At 41.3% G+C, this 19354-nt stretch overlaps 2 protein-coding genes across 2 annotated transcripts in view; both read left to right on the plus strand.

Annotated features, from left to right (window-relative positions):
• nck2a (NCK adaptor protein 2a) overlaps positions 1-11797 on the plus strand; it is a 32080-nt gene extending 20283 nt beyond the window's left edge. Inside the window, exons 2-4 of the mRNA XM_070914519.1 lie at positions 1388-1629; positions 7790-8562; positions 9358-11797. Of these exons, the coding sequence (XP_070770620.1) occupies positions 1404-1629; positions 7790-8562; positions 9358-9552 (1194 nt within the window). The 5' untranslated portion in view covers positions 1388-1403 and the 3' untranslated portion in view covers positions 9553-11797. The remainder of the gene's footprint in view (positions 1-1387; positions 1630-7789; positions 8563-9357) is intronic.
• A 5447-nt stretch (positions 11798-17244) lies between these two features.
• Positions 17245-18054, plus strand: otos2 (otospiralin 2). Its single transcript, XM_070914995.1, has 3 exons — positions 17245-17257; positions 17580-17747; positions 17828-18054. Exons 1-3 carry the CDS (start codon positions 17245-17247, stop codon positions 18052-18054), a joined length of 408 nt encoding a protein of 135 aa, XP_070771096.1.
• Positions 18055-19354: the final 1300 nt, after the last annotated feature.

The raw sequence follows: 19354 nt of genomic DNA on the forward strand, positions 1-19354 counted from the left end.
GAGTTAGGGAATATATACAATCCTCCTGCATCTTAAATGTGTGCCTCTAGTTGGTGGAAAACTCTATTGTTTTGCACGTAAGCTAAATGTGCATGGATATATTCACCCATGGGCTTTCTCACACACAGATCTATCAGTGCTGTTTCCATTTAACTGTGTTTGACTCAGCAGGGGTTTTCTTTCAGAAACACAGTATATGTTAGATATAAATGACTTCACCAAGCACCATTATTAAACAGCTCCATAAAAAGTGTCTATCTCATATAATTGTGTTGTAGGGGATGTTTCCTACCATAAATCACGGTGTCCCACGATAGCTACTGATAGCCTTACATAAGATTAGATATGAAATGGGCAGTTTTATTTGATTATTCAGGCTGAGCAATTGCAGACACACAAGCTTTACAACATAACTATTCATTCTCTATCTTTGAATTCGCCCTTATCTTCAAAGAGCCTCTTTTCATCTGCACCATTTTTTACTTCCTTTTATTTATTCCAGTGATCTTGTTTCCAGCCGCAGACTTTTAACTTGGCGGTGAGCTAAATATAAACAGGATTGCTCGGGTGGTTCTCGCACCGTGAGACGCCTTTTATCACAGAAAAGGTTTTTCACAGAACAGGAATAAACAAAATTGCATCAAACTTTCCCCGATCCCTTCACGCATGTTCCCAAACAGACAATTTCCCCTTGTGACTGTCTTCTAAACAGATGCGTGTAATTCCTCAGCAGTTAAGGTGGTCCAGCAAACCCATGTCAAATCACCTCACCTAAAGCCCTGTGAAATAGAGCATGTAATCGCTCACTGTCTGTCTCAAAAACTAATAGGCAAGGCTTTGCGTGTGTGTTTGTGTGAGAGAGAAAGCAGAATGAGCACATAAATTGATTTTGTGGGCTTGTGCTGCTCTCTACCAAAGAAGCCTTTTCAGACGTGCTTTTTTTGGGCTGACTGTTGCATTTTAGTTCGACTGAAACCTGTGGGCCTCATCATGTTTCAACTGGTTTTGCTAGGTATCTTCTTCAGTGGTGTTTTATAGAGGGGTGATCACGTGGTCAGCAATTTGAGATTTTGCTATAATCTACAGCCAAGGAATTATCCATTTTATTGCCAGTTTAGGCACTTACTATTACCTCGAACTTTAAAGTCATATTTAGCTAGTACCCATGATCAACCTATCTGCCCCCCAGTGGCCGTTTGAGGGTGTGACAACGTTTACTAATGGCTGTCTGAACCAGGATACGTCACTTGTTTTTGTCTTATCATCTTTACCCTGTGACAATTCTCCCTATGCTAATAATCACTCTGAAGCCGCTGTGTTATCTCTGTGTGGCCGTTTATAAGGTGTGTTACTTGTTGGCTCACCCTGGTCCTCGTCTTCCTCACAGGAGGACTCCATGAAAGATGACAGAGGAGGTGATTGTTGTAGCCAAGTGGGACTACACGGCCCAGCAGGACCAGGAACTTGACATCCGTAAAAACGAGCGTCTCTTCCTGCTGGACGACTCAAAGACCTGGTGGCGTGTCCGCAACGCCGGCAACCAAACGGGGTACGTGCCGTCGAACTATGTCGAGCGCAAGAACAGCCTGAAGAAGGGCTCCCTGGTGAAGAACATCAAAGACACACTGGGTAAGAAGAATTTACTCTCACTCTGCTTGGAAGTCAAAGGTCGCCTGTGTGTACAAGCTGTCACTGTCAGTAGATTATTTTCAGTGAAAGTGGAAAATCCCTGCACTTCCTTTTCAATACTCTCTGCTCCCTGGTAGAGGAGATGAGATGTGGTCAGTTTGTGTGCATGCATGTGTGAATCTTGCCAGAGGAAAAGGGATCCCCTCGCTGTGTCTCTCGCCGAGCTGGGAGCTGTCACAGTGCACCCCATGGGATGCTGTTGAGTCGGCCGTTGCTCTCAGCTGTCAGCACACTGTCTCTCAGTCCCCCACTCATGACTTGAATACATTAGACTGCGTATGTAGCTCATGAGAGGGACTGTCTGTGCATATAGTATGAGTGGATGTAGCTCGAGAGTTATTTATACTTTTCATGAATTGGGTAAGACAAAAAAGGTAAACAAGCTATTAATAAGCTACTCAAAAAATATTGCCAGCTATAAAAAATAATTAGGAACTAAGAAAATTAAATGGTTACAATCAATCAAAGAGATGGCTTTCATATTCACGTAGTGTCATTTATAAAGGTCCACCCTACATTTTGCCATATTTTCCCCGCAGTCACAATCAACTAGTAAAACAGGACTAGCATGCAATTTCACTTGTGGAATACACATTTGATGCATGTTTAAAAACAGGCTAATAATAACTTAATAAAAAAAAGAACTAATACCTAATTACACAACTTGTCACATAAAAACATTTTAGAACCGGACATCTCAATACTTTTAAGTATTTATTGAACTGTGTCCTTAACATCGAGAATTGAAAACTGTCCAAACAACTTGGCTTCAAATGTTTGGTCAGATTAAGAAGTTAAGAAAGCCAGACTAAAATGTTGATCAGATATTTTCTGGTTGTTCTTGTTTTGAACTCATGATCAGTTCATCAATCCACAGGTGATCTGAACACATACTCACTCTTTATCGGCCATGCTTTGAATCAATCGTTCTCTGGTTCCAGCTTCTCAAATGTGGGAATATGCTGCTTTTGTCTATTCATATCTTTATGAATTGAATACCTTTGTGAAATGAAGATGTCACCTTGGGATCTGGGAAATTGTGAAGAGCATTTTTCACTATTTTCTGATATTTTATGGACCAAACAATCAGTTGATTAATGGAAAAAATAATCGACTGGTTGTTCTTGTTGATCCCTTTAATCCATTTATTAATACACATATTTCTTTAGTCCAAGTGTGATATGAACATGTAGACACACCTTATAGCATTAGCATAGCATAGACACAGCGTTATAGCATGGTTTATGCACATCGGCTTGTGCATAAAGCCAAATCAGGTGAGCATAAAGTAACATAACCCAACACAATTATCTTGTGATTGGTATTTTGATATTTACTGGTGAGCTCTGCAGCACAGCTGTCTAGAGAAAACCTGAGCATTCAGCCGCACCTTCAAAACATCTGTGTTTATGTCACGCAGGCATCATGAAATTGGTTTAATTTAATATGACTGAGAGTGAGACAAATGATCTCATAACCAGTTTGTGATACATATCCCAACAGCATGTAATTTAATTTAATTTATTATTTTGAATTTGGAGGTAGGGGCAGAAAATTATTGGGGCTACTGAAGCCCCTAATCAACCTTTATAGATGTGACATCTGGTGTGAGATGGCATCGGTTGTAGACGTGTGCTAAACTGGAGTGTGTTGGTGTATAGTTCAATTCAAGAATGAAAGAATTAAGCTAAATATGATCAGCTTGCTCTACTTTCTTGAAGCAGGAAAAGATCAGGATGGAGCACGACACCGACATTCATCTGTCTCCACAGTTTTAGCAGCAGTTACCACTTTATGTCAGGATGGGAGACGGAGATGGGGAGAAAATAGAAACGTGGTAGAAATTCTAACAAGACAGAATGATCAGGAAGTGCAGTTGCTATAAAAATAGTAACTGTGTGGTCCTGAAAGGCCGTATTTAGAGTTTGGGGGGCGATGGGCGAGGAGGGAATAGAAAGAGATGGGGGGGTCTGGTGTAATGCGCTGATTCCTCTCGGCTCTGTGGATACCAGCCCTCGGGGAAACTCTGCCGCTTTATGTGGGCCAGCGTGGCACAGCCTGCCACTGTCACCCTCACCAGGGTTCATTGTGTGCAGAGACGACATGTATCTCCCCCCCTTGCTCCCCCCTCTTCAATACTGTTCTTATCAGCCCCTTTCTCTGTCACTGTAGCACTCTGCTTTTCTATGATCAGTAGATTGATTAGTGGAGGAATCAGCAGCCTAATGGGTGTGTTGGAATGATGGATTACCTCTCTGACTGCAACATTATGGCCTAGTTCCATTTCAGTCTAAGTACTTTGCTTCAAGCCAGTAGCTCTTTCAGTGTTAAAAGCCTGAGCAAATCCAATGGGCGAGAACATTTTCATGATGAGGTGATGAGCAATAGGTGAGGTCAGTGGCTAATGGAAGTTACTCACACTCTTGAATAGAGAATCTGATTGGCTGAGAGCGTGATTACTTCATCCCGTCTATAGTCTCTGGCTCTTCTCTCTTTTTTGGATCTTCAGTAAGTCCACATTGTGATTATGGACCTTGCAGATAGTCTGTTCTGTTATCTCCAGCTTTTCCTACTCATTTATTTTGCTTTAATGTAGTTGTATCATCGACATCCATCCAGGCAGAACTGAATTGTAAATGGCCGCATGCTGCTTTGTGTCCCAGTTTCCTCTCACAGGAAATAAAAACAGTAGTGGGTGAAAGAATTCAGAAAAGGTCCTACTCACTGCTGAAACTGGGCCAATACTCACCAGTACAACAAACTGGCAAGTTAGATTTCTGTCCACACGAGTTTTTACATGCCAGCCCTGCCACCACCCAGGGTGTGCGTGGGTGAATGTGAGGCGTTTTAAAACCACTTTGTCCTGTCCTCATAAAAAGGATTATGTACCTGCAGTCCATTGTACTCAGCACTTTCTAATGAACATAGTGATTGTAAGTGTTGAGCGAAATAGCCCCATTTTCTGCTCAAACAAGCTGCAAATGTGCAGCTGTGTAAAGCACAATATGTGGTCTACAGTAGGTCAGTCAGAAAGCGCCTAATAAGAGCTCGGATTTCTGCCAGAGCCTCCAAAATCCTCCGTCTATAAATGGTCTGTACAGAGCTTGACGGGTATCAGGGGTTTGAACATTTATACCATTAGATTATCATTAGTGTTTTGTTAAGAATTAGGGATATGTGGGGTGTTCTGGTGGCCTAGTGGTCCACACATTCCCAGTTTGATTCCAGCATGTGACCTTTGATGCATATCATAACACCTTCCCAAGTTTGATAGCATTCAGCCATGCTATTGGCATGTTTTCTTTTATAGTGACTGTATGTTGCGTTTGTTATCTACATGCTGGTGTGTTTTGAAATGAGGCGGAAAAGGAAGTGATTTAGATCTGGTGTACCAAAGACCAACCATCAACAGGGAGCAGCATGCAGTTGTGGCGGCCGCAGACCATGATGTTTAATAGAAGCGTGAGGGGCCTTCGTCTTGTTTGTCCGCATCTCCACTATAAACGATTTAATAAAGGCAAGGAAGTAATTTGAACCTTTACATTTCTAATTCTTTCCCCCAAATGCTGCATGTCCAGGCTATGCAGGCTGCATGCAGTACCGACACCTTTTCGTAATCCAATTTAAGCATTCCAATTAATTTTCATTTGTCTCCTCGAGCCTTTTGGTAGGTTTTACTGGTTTTACACACAGTAATACATTTAGACCCTGTGGCACTTGTGGAATATTGAGAACAGAGCAACACTGTTAGGATTATTTAAAGGGCACATAGCTCATCTGTGATTCACTCAAAGTACTCGCTGACACAGTGCTAATGCTTCATTTAGGGGCCAGGTTGTGCTTTTTCATTACTGCACATACTTAAATGGGTCTGGTGGGTGGTGTGGCATTGTGTGGACTCATTTATTACAGTATCTTCCACGCTGCACTCCACTGTAAGCTGTAGAGTGAAGCAATATGCTGCAACATGCAGTCATCGAGGCTTTCATCAACTCTCTTCCCTCTGAGTCCTCTGGGCTTGAAAATCTAGTCTCCTTCCACAAGATGAAGAGGTAGGTGAAGGGAGTAAATGTGTGGGAGGAGGAAATATAGCCTGCTGCTGCTCTAACCAGCAGGCCAGTGCCTTGAAGTGGAAATGAGTGAAGAAGAAAGGTGTGTGTGTGTATATCTGTGTGTGCGTTTAAAGTGTTTTCCCTTAGCTCAAGGGAGTGTGTGTTCGCTGCCTACTTGTGTGTCTTCTCTTCTGTGCTCCATGGCAGCGACAGTCTATTTTATTTTTCTGAAGGGACCACCTGAAGTAGCCCCAAGAGTCAACCTTTGTCTTTGGCTTACAGTCAGGAGATACAGACACACATATGCACACAGATATCAGGATGCACACTGCTATCCATAAACATGATCTGCTTGTTATTCCTGTCTCATCCTTCTTTGCGTTTTTGTCAGCTGTGGTCTCTGATATGCTTGGTCTACTGTGTGTGTGTGAGTGTGTGTGAGTGTGTGTGAGTGTGTGTGAGTGTGTGTGTGTGTGTGAGAAACAGCTGCCAAGGGACCCCTCGTCTTTCTTCATAGCTCTCCTCCTCCTCGTCCTCCTCTCTCTGCCAACAAGTTTAATGCTACTCTGTGTGAACCCAGCAGTTTTCCCAAACAATGTAAATGTTCTATTCAGCAATGACATTTCTGTGGCATTTCAGCAAGCTCTGTGGGGGGGGCGGGCTGGGTGATTAGCTGTCAAGAAACCCACTACGGTTATTAGTAGCACACATGAGCACATGCCAGCCTCAACTGTCAAGTGAACAGTTTAAGTGTTGTCAACCACATGGTGTATAATTATTATTTTAAGATGAATTTGAAGAGGAGACCTCCTCGGTTATGTTCAGCCGAGAGACTTTAAAAACTTAAGGTCTCATTGAAGTGTGCAAACACAAGTTTAAAGACGTTTTTGAAAGTACATGAATAGAAAAGTCAGAGACAGGTAAGACAGGGGCTGACTTTGATCCGGGATGTGCCTGTCATTATCAAGCCCATGGTGCCTGCTCCACTTTTCATTCCCTGTCTACACCACCTATTTTCAGCCTTTTGATTAGTATAGATGTGTATACGGCGTGCAGCTCATGTCAACAGAATACTAAGTAGATAATGAGCTTTCATTTCATTGGGTATGAGTAAAAGGACATGGGCCTCTTGGTGCAAGTGGATGTGTGCAATTCTGGGTTAATTCTATTATCAGGTGTATTGATCTGTCCTTCACCATCGAGGTTTGTCATAGGATATCCTGCATTTCGGAAGTTGTTTTTGTGCTTCTGAGGGCCCATGAGTGCAACTTGCAGCCTCAATTAGTTTCCTGCTGACCTAAACTGCCTCCTCTCCCCGTGGAGCTCAGGCCTTTCCCTGCTTTCTAAAACCTGCCTTCAGTCTTCACAGCCTCTCACCACTGCACTAATGCAGAAATTCAAATGTGTTTGGGATTAAACATTTAAAGTTTAAAGCTGCTGTAATCAATATTTTTATCTTAACAATGGATGAAATGACTGCTTGTAGAGACAAACCCACAGATAAGTATCACCTGACTCTGCGGCTCCCCTCAGTTCTACGGAGCATTTTAGCATAGTTCAGCTTATTCTTTTGATTTTAACGTAACTGTTTTGGTTTATTCTCACCATATTCATCAGCGCTGTTTACAGACAAAGCAGTCAGCAGTTTTCAGTGTAAAAGCTCTGATAAACGTACTGTACGCTTCTTGCCCAGCACTAAACGGCAGACACACAAAGTTAGTGTCTAGCTGATGAACATAGTGGAGCATTTAGGAGACCAAAACAGATCTGAAAAGAGGGTGAATATTGGACTTAGGTGCATTCATTGGGCACAAACATGGTTCCAAATGCTAATGTTGATCCATGTCAGCTGGATGTATAAATAAGCAAGTGTTTGCTAACATGTTTGCCATATCATCTTTATAAAGTGATAATATGTCAATGTTGTGTTAACAGTTGTGGCCAAGAAAATAATTAATGCAGGTTTAAAGGGAATTTAAAGCACATGAGAAGAAAATATCTGGTTTTCTATGTGTGACCAATCCCTTTTGTTTCTGTTCATGCTGCAGGTTTGGGAAAAACTAAGAGAAAGGCAAGCGCCCGTGATGCTTCCCCAACGCCAAGCTCAGACACTGAGTACCCCTCCAATGGCAGCGGGGGCGGAGGTCTGGGAGGAGCTGCTGAAAGGATCTACGACCTCAACGTCCCCGCTGTGGTCAAGTTTGCTTACACAGCAGAGAGAGATGACGAGCTGACCCTGGTCAAAGGCTCCAGGGTCACCGTGATGGAGAAGTGTAGTGACGGCTGGTGGCGGGGCAGTCAGGCGGGCCGCGTGGGCTGGTTTCCCTCCAATTATGTCCAGGAAGAGCTCGGAGGGGCAGATGACAGAGGGGAGGGAGATTCCTCACGGGGCTACCACGGAGGCTCTCAAGGGACTTTGTTGGCCAACGGGCGAGCAGACGGACCAGATGAAGTGCTCCACTTGGTTCAAACACTCTACCCCTTCAGCTCTGTGACAGAGGAGGAGCTGAACTTTGAGAAGGGAGAGGTCATGGAGGTGGTGGAGAAGCCTGAGAACGACCCGGAGTGGTGGAGGTGTAAGAACTCGCGCAGCATGGTGGGCCTGGTACCTAAAAACTATGTGACGGTGCTGGACGAGCGGCCCAGCCTGCCCTCCGCTATGTCGAGCTCCCCGCAGAACCGCTCCGTGGCACCGGCACGCTCAGGGAAGTTCGCTGGGAGGGACTGGTACTACGGCAACATTACCAGACATCAGGCCGAGTGTATACTCAACGAGAGAGGAGAGGAGGGCGACTTCCTCATACGAGACAGCGAGTCATCGGTGAGTCAGTGGGATGAAGTCATGGCAGAGTTGCTTTAGAAACTCAAATGAGGAAGAAGAGGAGATTTAATAAATGTGAATTAGTTCCTGCGTGACATGTTATGGGCCTGTATTTATGAGGCAACTTCAAAATTACACATTTATCAAACAACGCATTCCTACTTACAACAAAGTGTCAGTGAAACCTTCAACGGCATATTTGTTAAAGTGAATCAGACACAAGAATTAAACCTACAACCTTTTTAGTGATTCTATTCTACAAAAGCATGTATGGTTTTAGTAGTTTTTCGGCATTATTTGTATATCACCACTAGCAATTAACATGTGAAATAAACAACAATCTAATATGTGGCTGTGTTGTGATGAAATAATAGAGAATTGTTTGAAATGGAAGCAAAAAGAAAATTGAACTGGAGCAGGGAGGAAGACTTCCTGCTGGTACAGAACATGAGGTGCATCAGAGAAAGCATATAATAAAGAAAAAAAGTAATATAACATCCAATCAAATGTGCATTTGGAGTTTACAGTTTATAAGAAAGCAGCAGCTGCAAATGGAGGACAAATGTTGCTTCAGAGTTCTACCATAACCAATTCTAAATTGCAAGTGATTTTCATTGTATCGTATTATTATTATTATTATTATTCCAAAGTTCCCTTGCTGCAGTTTGATAAATGTGGGCTCAGATCTTTAAATATAAGAACACACTGCCACCTGCTGGAGTAAAGCATGTGTTTCTCTGTCACTCTTTCATATTTCTAATCATGCCAACAACTGTCTCCCTCTTTATTTTTCAGCCCAATGATTTCTCTGTGTCTCTGAAGGCGGCCGGTAAGAATAAGCACTTTAAAGTGCAGCAGGCAGAAGGAGTGTATTGTATCGGCCAGCGCAGATTCAGCTCCATGGACGAACTAGTGGAGCACTACAAGAAAGCCCCCATCTTCACCAGCGAACACGGAGAGAAGCTGTACCTGGTCAAAGCGATGCTGTGATTCACACATCCTCACACCTACACTGGATCTCACGCACACAAACACACACACTCTTCCATGCACACTATACACACATAATACTAATGCCACCCCCTAACTGTCTTAACTCAAGCCTTAGCTCTAGACCCTCTCGCTGTAGCGTCTGTGCTACATCCAGATCCTCAGTCGCTCCTCTAAGTTTTTCAGTCTGTCGCCCTCCAGTGGTGATCAGGTGAAACAACCGAGCAGTGTAACCCCGAGACTGCAAGCACTGTGTCAGGAAACACCCAGCTGCATCCTACATGTGCAGCACAGTGCATAATAAGCCTCTGCATCTTGGATGTTCCAACATTCGCAGTGACCACATCTGCTGCTAACAGAATGCCTGAGGCCTTGGTTGAGGGTTGAGGTGTCCTTCTGATGTCATACATAATGTCCATTTACTACCACGCACATTGTAGGTTACACCATTGCTCTTAATCCACACACGAGGACGTTTAACAGTTCAAAGAAGGACTCGAACCTCTGAGGGACCTTACTCTGGTGTTTTCCTGTCAAATTGCTGGCCATTGTTTTATTTTGTTCATTTATTTTTAAAAGAAATGTTTGTTCCTGAGTTAACTTTTTTTTTTTAAAGCTAATTTAAATTCCTCTCTGGAGGTTTGAATCATTGCTCTTTCATACAATGACTTCACAAAGTGACCAGAATCACTCTCTTGCCTTTTGCTCCTAATTTCAGTCATTCCTCTACATGATTTCTCTCCCCATTTGAACTTTTGTCTCCTGTCACTTTTTCAAATTCCTCCTAGTTTCTGTCTCCACAGACCCAGTCACAAGTCGTAGTCATGTTATTGAAAATCTGGATACAATACTTCCTGTAATATTTCTAGAAGGCAGTGGGGGAGCATTAATGCAATAGGGGAGACCTCTGATTTCCTGTAGAGTTTGAATGTTTATCAATGTAACCAAATGTGCCACCCTGTACCCATACTACTGGCTCCAGGTCTGCACTGCACTCACTATACTTGGCATTCATTCATAGCTCTATGCTCATGCTTTATATTGTGTCACATTGAACATGTTCCTCGTCTGTTCTCCAGTATGTGTCTGTAGCCACATGAGGATGCTGACTGAAGAATAATAAAAACCTTTTTGGTAACACTTTTGAGTAATTACACTTGATCTGCTCCAGCTCCTGCGAATTAATGCAGTTATAAATGAGTACCTCCTCTGATGTAGTATTTGTCAAAGATGAGTATATCTTTGTGAATCTTGTGATTGAATTTTACAGGAAAAGTGTAATTATACACGAAAACTTAACTAAAAAGTGGGGCCCTAAGCTCTCGATCATAAATCACAATCCATAGGTCAACAAATGATTTGGAAATACTTAGAAATTCATGAAATCAGTCCAAGTCGCAAACATTTACCGTTCGCTAAAGCCCTCCCCCGAACGGCGATTGTCCAATCATAGCTTAGCAGCCGTAACTAGGCACGGCAGGTCTGTCTTATAGTCATTTAGCTAAGAGTTTGGAAGAGGCCTTTCCAAGACCAAAAGCTTGAGTATAAATATAAGGAATGGCTTAAACTGTGTGTTTATCTGCTCTAATGAACTCGTTAGCATGCCCGGCTAACTAGCTAATAACCGAGCGTCACTTCCGAGGCCAAAGGGCGCGTCAGTAATTAGCTAGCTAGTTAGCGTTAGCTACAGCTATTAAATGTGCTCGCAACAGTTGTCATTTAAGATAGCAAAATAGACAGTTGCCGGCTAGAAATGAGAAGCCTGCTTTTGTCTGCCTCTGCCTGAAATCAAGGACCCACTCTTCAAAACATTTAAAACTGCCATCATCATCCTGTTAACGGGACGTTGGACAAGTGGAGCGGCAGTATCGAGGGTGGGCGGGGCTTAACGAACGGTCAATTTATAATGAAGGTCATCTTTTACCGTCAAACCAAATAAACATCTGGTTTACAATGAAAACAATTCTAGTTTTACCAAACATTTTCCTTGTTTATTTCCTTTTGCTATGTGCATTTGTTTACCAATGGAAGTGTTGTTGATGATGGGGTCCTCAGCTTTTATATGATATATCTGAATGTTATTGAGCAATGTTATTTAATTCTTGTCTCCACTGTATGTATATATTCAAAATAAGATGAGGTGCATATATGAATCGTCAAGATCAAACTATGGTACTGTATCACCGACAACGTGATGAGAATTGAAATACTTTTGTTCAATAAAAATTTTTGAAGAATACTAAAATTACATGTGAAACGCATGATTGGCTGTGTTATCTTTACCATCCTGTTGTCCATTGTTTAGATAACTTGTAAAGGCTTATGCACGTCTCAGGGCAGTAAAAAGGACATTTGTTCACTGAGCTGAGCCTATCAGGCTATACCCCCCTTCTACCTGGACTGGCAGACCCATATGCCAACCACGGCCTTCAATGACAAGAGCTTGAGCTCCATAAGGCTCAACTCATGAAGCTATACTACCTTAACAGCTAAGTAAAGCTACAGTGTTTACATTATATTAATTAGTCCTAAGTGTTTTACATTTTATCCAGATTTACAAACACTTGGGGTTCAGTGTCTCACTCTAGGACACCTTGACAAGTAGACAGGAGGAGCCACAGATTGAATTTTAACAGTTGAGCTACAACTGCACAATCTGTTAAATTACAAACAGGATTGGATTTGAAGTTAAGTCATTGTCTATTCTTTTTTCTCTTCTTTACATCTACACACAAGGGTTAACATTAGAGCAAGCCTAGTTTACCAGCAGTTATTCCAGTAGAGTTTTGGTGCTTGTAATTTGCACTTTTACTGAATATAAAATGTCATACCAATGATTAGTTACTTTGTAGAATAAGTTTTTGAATGAAAAAAAATGACAAACTTACATATACTGTATAATGAATTACCAAAATAAAGTAAAATGTAGTTGACTTAGCTAAAACATTAAAATGCTATTTATGCAATAATAATGTATAACAGAGTTCAAAGGTTCTTTGACATTATTACGATTGTTACTACTAAATCTCGCAGTGGATACTTCAGGGCATTGCTGTGTTTTTACATTGTGGATCTTAGTTAAGGGAAAGATCTGATAATTTGTTGAACCACTGTGTACAAACTCTGTCAGCCATCAAAAGCCCCTTCAGGGCAATCAAGTCCCATCTGGCAAACAGCTATCTCCCACTCACTGTATCTGTCAGCTGGTGTAGAGTCTGGCTGATGTTTGAGGGCACCTGAGAGGAGTGTTTGTGTCTGCGTCACTCACGATTAAACCACCATCTGCCTCAGCGTCCATGGCACCGAGGTGCCAACAGTTAGGACTTCATATCTCTGTGTGAGAGTGATGACTGAGACCTCCATATAGTACTGTGGTTTGAGTATTACATTTAAGAAGTTACTCTATTTCCTTACCTTTTTTGGATGAAGAAGTTCAATTACTCTATGTTTTGGACCAAATGCCGTTTGTCCACCTGTTACAGGAACAATAACACAGGAGAGCAATATGTTGTTATGGTGATTTTAAGATATTCAACAACAGAGGAGAAAACCTTGCAAAACTGTCACTGGTACTGTGTGCTGCAGTACCTTTACATTTCCACATGGTGGCAGTATTGGGCCTCCTGCATCGTCACCTGACTGGCTGTTCACATTTTAAATAGCCACATATGAGCCTGCAAGAGATGCTGACAAAAAAAGAAGCACATCAGTTTGATTGGTTACCAATGAATTCAATTTCCTAAAGTGGGAGTGTGGGAATATGTGCTTATGTTAGATTTTAATTCATATTTTTTGGCTTCCAAGTTTCCAATGAGCTCAGTGTAGAAACAACCAAACAACTATTTAACAAAAGCAAACAAAATGTAGGAATCTCAGTTGTGTCTCTCTTGCAAATTGTAATTTGAGTGTGATTTGAATTTGTAGATTTAAAAATAAAAAAGTTGAATTTGTGTTGCATTCAGGCTTTTCCAAATTCACATTAAATCCCAATTTTTAAAAAAAGTAACAATGAGGGAAGACCACACATGAGTTGTAACTTAATTGGCTTGTTTCATGTTACTAAAAGAGAAAATAAACTAAAAGCACACCAAATGCTATCAACCCGAAAATGAGCAGAGGCCAGGGGAGAGAGAGAGACTAGCTGCTAGCTTAAAGAGTAATTTAATATCAAATCCACTTTTGAGTTAGTAAATGACTGAACATGTTCAGTTATTTTATTATGCTATCAATAGATTCTGGTCCCAGTTTAGTGTTTATTGCAGCCACATTTCTTTGCCTGTTTGTCAGAGAAAAAAAAGAATATTTCTGCCTGTAGACCCCTAAATAAATAAATAAAATAAAACGCTGAAGAATCTATGATGTTGAATTAAAAGAAAATATCCCATTTAACCTGGTTCAGGTCACAAAACCCTGTGAAGACATAAAAACAGAAAATGACTCTTGGTGGTGTTAAGTGGAAAGTTCAGAGTTGTAATTAGCAGAGACAGAGTCGTGATCAGCACATGTAAACAGGGAGAAATGCTTCAGGCTGCAGTTTCTGTGATTTAACATCAGGTAATTCACAGGAAACTACGTGGGTCTGGAAAGCACCGGTTACCTCCAGTAAGCCATGGATATGACTGCAAGGCATATACATTACAGGAGCGCATAATGAAAGAAGAGCAGCAATGATTAGTCGATTCATCGATTAGTCGATCAAATGAAAATCAATTAACTATTTTGTTGCTTTTCTTTGTCATTTATGATGAGAGAGTAAATGAAGAGTCTTTGGGTTTTGGGCAGCTGGTTGGACAAAAGAAACAATTTGAAGACGTCACTCTGGGAAATTGTGATGAGCATTTTTCACAATTTCTTGACATTTTATAGACTACCAATGAATCTCCAGATTATTAGATTAATCGTTCGATGAAAATAATCATTACCTGCAGCCCTGAATGAAAGGCAAATGTAGCTCCCTCCAGGCTGCACACACAGAACATGTATAAACATTATATATTCAGATATTTAAATTAGAATAGAATAAAATAATAAAATAGGCAATAAAATAGAACAAAGAATATAAAACTAGCATTAAAGGAAGAAATAAAAAGGAAAACATATATATGTATATTTACATATAAACAGTATATATACACATAAGAAAATATTCTCAGTATGTGAAATATCAGTGCAAAAAGAAAACCTGAGGGATGGTGGGAATAAGGGTAGTACAAAGGTAATAGAATGATAATGTGCAAAAACCAGCATAACATAATAGTTCCATGTAAAAGCAGAATCATCATCAATACCAAATGCCTTCAAACTAACGGAGGAGCCTTCATTTTGCCTCATTTAGCCCCCATTTGTCACCATGTGGGTCAAGGCTGGTAACAAAATGAGAATCCACACAGGAGTATGTCGGTGTAGTGTTGATATTGTGTGGATGAGTGAAAGCCTGTTGTAATGAATGTTGAGAGTGCAACAAGACTTGAGAAAGAGGCTGCTCAGACAAACAGAAACAGATATGACTGATAGATTGTGCTAAGTGGGTGTAGAGCATAGGGATGGAAGAATTTATAAGGCCCCATCAATACAGCAAAATTAACTGCAACCTTGAAGATGTATTGACAAGATAATGGTTCCTCTGCCTTGCTCCCCGCCTTATTCACTCCCCATTTCCGTCTCATTTTACAGGACCTGTAGTTAAAGGCTCAGCTGTGTCGCACGCTCACATCGATGTGCTCCTGCGTACATCTTACACTGATGGAAATGCTTTTATCCTGTCTTTTCCTTCAACATTAATGCACACTTCGTCTTCTCTCGGACCCCAGCTCGCTTCTCTCTTCAAGGATGAGGCCCCAGATGTTCTGTGTTTGTCTTATTGTGAATAACAACTATCAATGAATTGATCCTATTAACAAGTATTTCCTGTGCAGTCAGAGCTTATTCCTCTGTAGGGCTGCAACCAACAATTCTTTTCATTATCGATTAATCTGCAGATTATTTTATTAATCTTTTGGTCTATAAAACATGAGAGCGAAAAATGCCCATCACAATAACCTAGAGCACGTGGTCATGTCTCAAAATATATCATTTTGTCCAACAGCCCAAAATGCCAAAAATACTAAATTTACTACAATGTAAGGCCAAGAAAAGCAGCTAATCTTCACCTTTGAGAAGCTGGGACCATCAAATATTCGGCCTTTTTGCTTAAAAAATTACTTTAAATGATTAATCGATTATCAAAAATGTTATAATTCTGTTACACAGAGTTGTCTATTGTCTTAGATTTGTCTAATCTATTCAGATTTTTTTTTTTGCTTTTTTCCTGAAGAATCATCCAAATGAAACAATCAGTGGATGACACGTTCCCTCATTATACACACACACATCTACCTAATGCATAATCCCACTCATATATACTTATATTCTCTCACAGCTTCAACTTTTAACATTGTTAAAAAAAATCAACAAAAATCTCTGCATGCTTTAAAAGCCTGTCATGAATATGTATAAACTACAGTTGTGTTATTTACAGTTACTGTTAATTATTGTTACAGAACAGGGTAAAACTATGAAGTATTCTTCCTCGTATTCATATTTAAGATTCATTCTCTGTGACTCTCTTTCATTCAAACTCTGTATTCAGTAGTTTGTGAAAAAGCTAAAGATTAATGTATCTATAAAGCCCCTGCAGCCACCTTATCTCTTAAATGTATTCCACAGAAATATGTGAACAGCTTCGCTCGTTTCACTCTTGAGGACTAATTTTCATTAACAGTTCCCAAAGTCTGTGCCTGACTAGGTAAAATAGCTGTTATGCTTGCGGCCGCCTCTGCCTGGAACCTTCAACAATCAGATCTATTCTAATCTAAATTGCATAATGCATAATCTCTCTCTCTCTCTCTGTGAATTCAAATCATGGCTGCAGGAACAGCGTGCTCTCTCTCGTCTGGCAGTATTTTGTAAGTCATTAAGTTAATGTTTTGGATCAGCCGTGTTTATTTTTATGGTTATGGACACCTCTTGGGTTCTTTTAGGGTGCCAGGGTTGTTTGTAGGATGAAATATCAGCTTATTTCGAGGAATTTACTCTATATTTGTGAGCTTTTTCAGTGAGAAAGAATGGGTCTAGAAACAGGGTGTCAAAGTACTGATGGACTGACACATTGTTGGTTTTGGGCTTTCTGTGGGATTTGTTGACAATAAGAGAGAAACACCAACTCTGTCCATTAAACTAAGAGACAGTGTGGATTCAGTCTGACCCCTCCTCTCTTTGTCCTCAGAGAGAAACAACCATTCACAGGACAGATAAAAGGAGGGTCAGACAGAAAAAAAAACTGTCAACTAACTTTACACCCTGCGGCTGAAAGTCAGTGCAGTCCGTCTGGATACCAGGTGTGAAAACTGTCTGGTACATTACTGGTTCTTTTCATCAGCTTTCAGCCACGTTTTCCCCTTGAAAAAAAAGAAAAATCCGCAGCTCAAGGCTAAAAATCTCACACTGAGCTGCTGATGGATGTGACAACAACATAGTTAAATATATACTGTAGTAAAAATAATTAGTCTTCATCATTAATATGAGAGAAGGGCCAGATGTGACCTCTTATTTTATTTGACCTTACCTTCGGCTCAAAAACATCACATTTAAAGAGCACGTCAGGACATTTGCACACAACAAAACGCGAGGCTATATTTCTCTGTATACAGCAAAATGGACGTGAGAGGTGTGAAAGAGGCTGTCTGACGTCCTGTGGAGACAGGGAGGTGTAAAGATTTTTTTTTTTCAAAATGTGAAAAACAAACATGTCCACCCTCCTGTCAGCTTCTAATGGAGATGCAGCCGTCATCCTGAGATCAGTCTGAGAGGGAAGGGCGAGGGACGGTACCACAAGCATCGCCTCCTGCTGATCAGGTAAGACTGAAGATGATCTTTGATGAAGCAGAGACGGTCTCCTTACACATGGAGGCTTTTTTTATGTTGTACATGCTGTTCTGCTATTACATTTAGTCCCTACATCCTGCTCTCCACATTATGGTGTTGCTGAGATGCTCTATATGCTCCTGAATCCACACACACACACATTTCTCTGAACAGAACTATTATTTTTCAGGTCAAGCCTTTTGTGGTCCGTCTTTCATTTCCCGAAAGCATGCGTGCTCTATATGTGTGCGTGCTGCTCTGTTCCCTTCTGCTCGGCTTCCTGCCTCCTACAGGTATGTCAGCAGCTCATATACGCCATCACACGTGAATGGACTTCACATTGTGATATACAGCCTCTCATCTTCTTTGACAGGAGCAGAGGAGAGCGATGTAGCCGGCAGGAGGGAGGAGAGGGAGAAACGAAGCCTACCCTACTGGGGCATGTGGTCGTCAGACTTCTTCGGGTGGTTGGAGGAGCTACGAGCCCGGGCAGCTCACGATGGAATGCAGGACCTGGCTCGTACCTTCTGGGCTCACTTCCCCATCGGCGCCGAGCTGGGCTACGATAGTCCCGAGTCTGACCCTCAGTCTGAGGAGTGAGGCAGAGGAGAGATTTAAGAGTCTGAGGGCGAGTAGAGGTCACCTTTAACATGTTCATTCTTCTGAACTTATTAAAACCCAATATGGAGGAAAGTATTGACGTGGTATCCCTTCCCTTTGCCACAAACTGAGCTTGCACATTTGATAACAAAATATAGAAATGACCTTAAAGCATTAACAATTATATATTCCTTTTGTTTGCCATAAAGTCAGTCTGTGTGTTATCCTACACAATTGGGGGTCAATTAGACTATTGATCTAACTTCCTGTCAGACCTCTTATGAACAAATTGTTAAATTCCAATAACAGAAATCCAAATACACTCATTTAGGATTTGGGAGGTGTAGTGCGGAGTAAAAACTACCGCAAACACCAATCAAAATCCACTGTATTTAACCAGCTGGGGTACACCTAGTTAAATGTAATGCAGTCTAATGCAACAGTCCTGTAAATTCTGTATTAGAGAGGTTTATATGTGATCATAAAATTGAATCAACAAAACCTGAACATGATAACTTTCATGAGGGGATGATTTATAAGAACTGTTAAAGAGGGCTCGGGCTCTCGAACAGAACATGAGGGTTAAATGGAACATTGAAGTTGAAGAATTCACGTGCACGTCTTTTAGGTAATACAAGGCTTTCATTCCCGACTGTTTTTGAAGTAGGGATTTGTCGTTTGAGTGAAGAGAGGTTGTGTGAGCTTTGAGGGGCATCTGGGATGTCTGTGTGCGTAAGTGTCACATACTGAAGTAAATCCACCTCTCTCAACACTCAGACTGTCAAGTCAAGTGTCAGGAGAAGTGGAAAGGGGAGATGGAAGCAGAGACAACGTGTTGGAAAAGGAGCAAAGTTCAATTCATATTTCTAATCATATGATGTTCCAATTCCTAATCCCCGGGACAACAAACACATATATGGCATATAAGAGAGGATTACCTTATTCTGCTTTATCTTCGTCCAAGAGCGCTCTGATGCAGTGATGCTTATTTCACGGTTTTGTGGGCAAATAAAAAAGAAAACCCTTGTACCTGAATCTGAGTCAGTGTGTCCCAATGCTTTGTTTTCTTTCCAGATCAGTGTGTGGTACATGTGGATGGGCAAGATCAAACCAGATGTCAGATGAAGACTTTGTGGCTATAAAATTCTTCATCCTGTCATAAACGCCGTGCTCTCTCTGCCTCTCATGTCTTTCATCCCTCGTTCTCATTAACCTCTCTTGATCCAATCTGCTCCATGGCTGAGAATTACAAATGGCAGCCGAGGGACACATGGGCGATCAGTGAGTATGTGTCTGTATC

The sequence above is a fragment of the Enoplosus armatus genome, chromosome 11 (assembly GCF_043641665.1).
Source record: "Enoplosus armatus isolate fEnoArm2 chromosome 11, fEnoArm2.hap1, whole genome shotgun sequence".
Taxonomy (NCBI): Eukaryota; Metazoa; Chordata; class Actinopteri; order Centrarchiformes; family Enoplosidae; genus Enoplosus; species Enoplosus armatus.

Coding starts and splice junctions, on each gene's coding strand:
- otos2 (XM_070914995.1), top strand. Junction 17,748..17,827: donor CGGCTTCCTGCCTCCTACAG/GTATGTCAGCAG, acceptor CTTCTTTGACAG/GAGCAGAGGAGAGCGATGTA.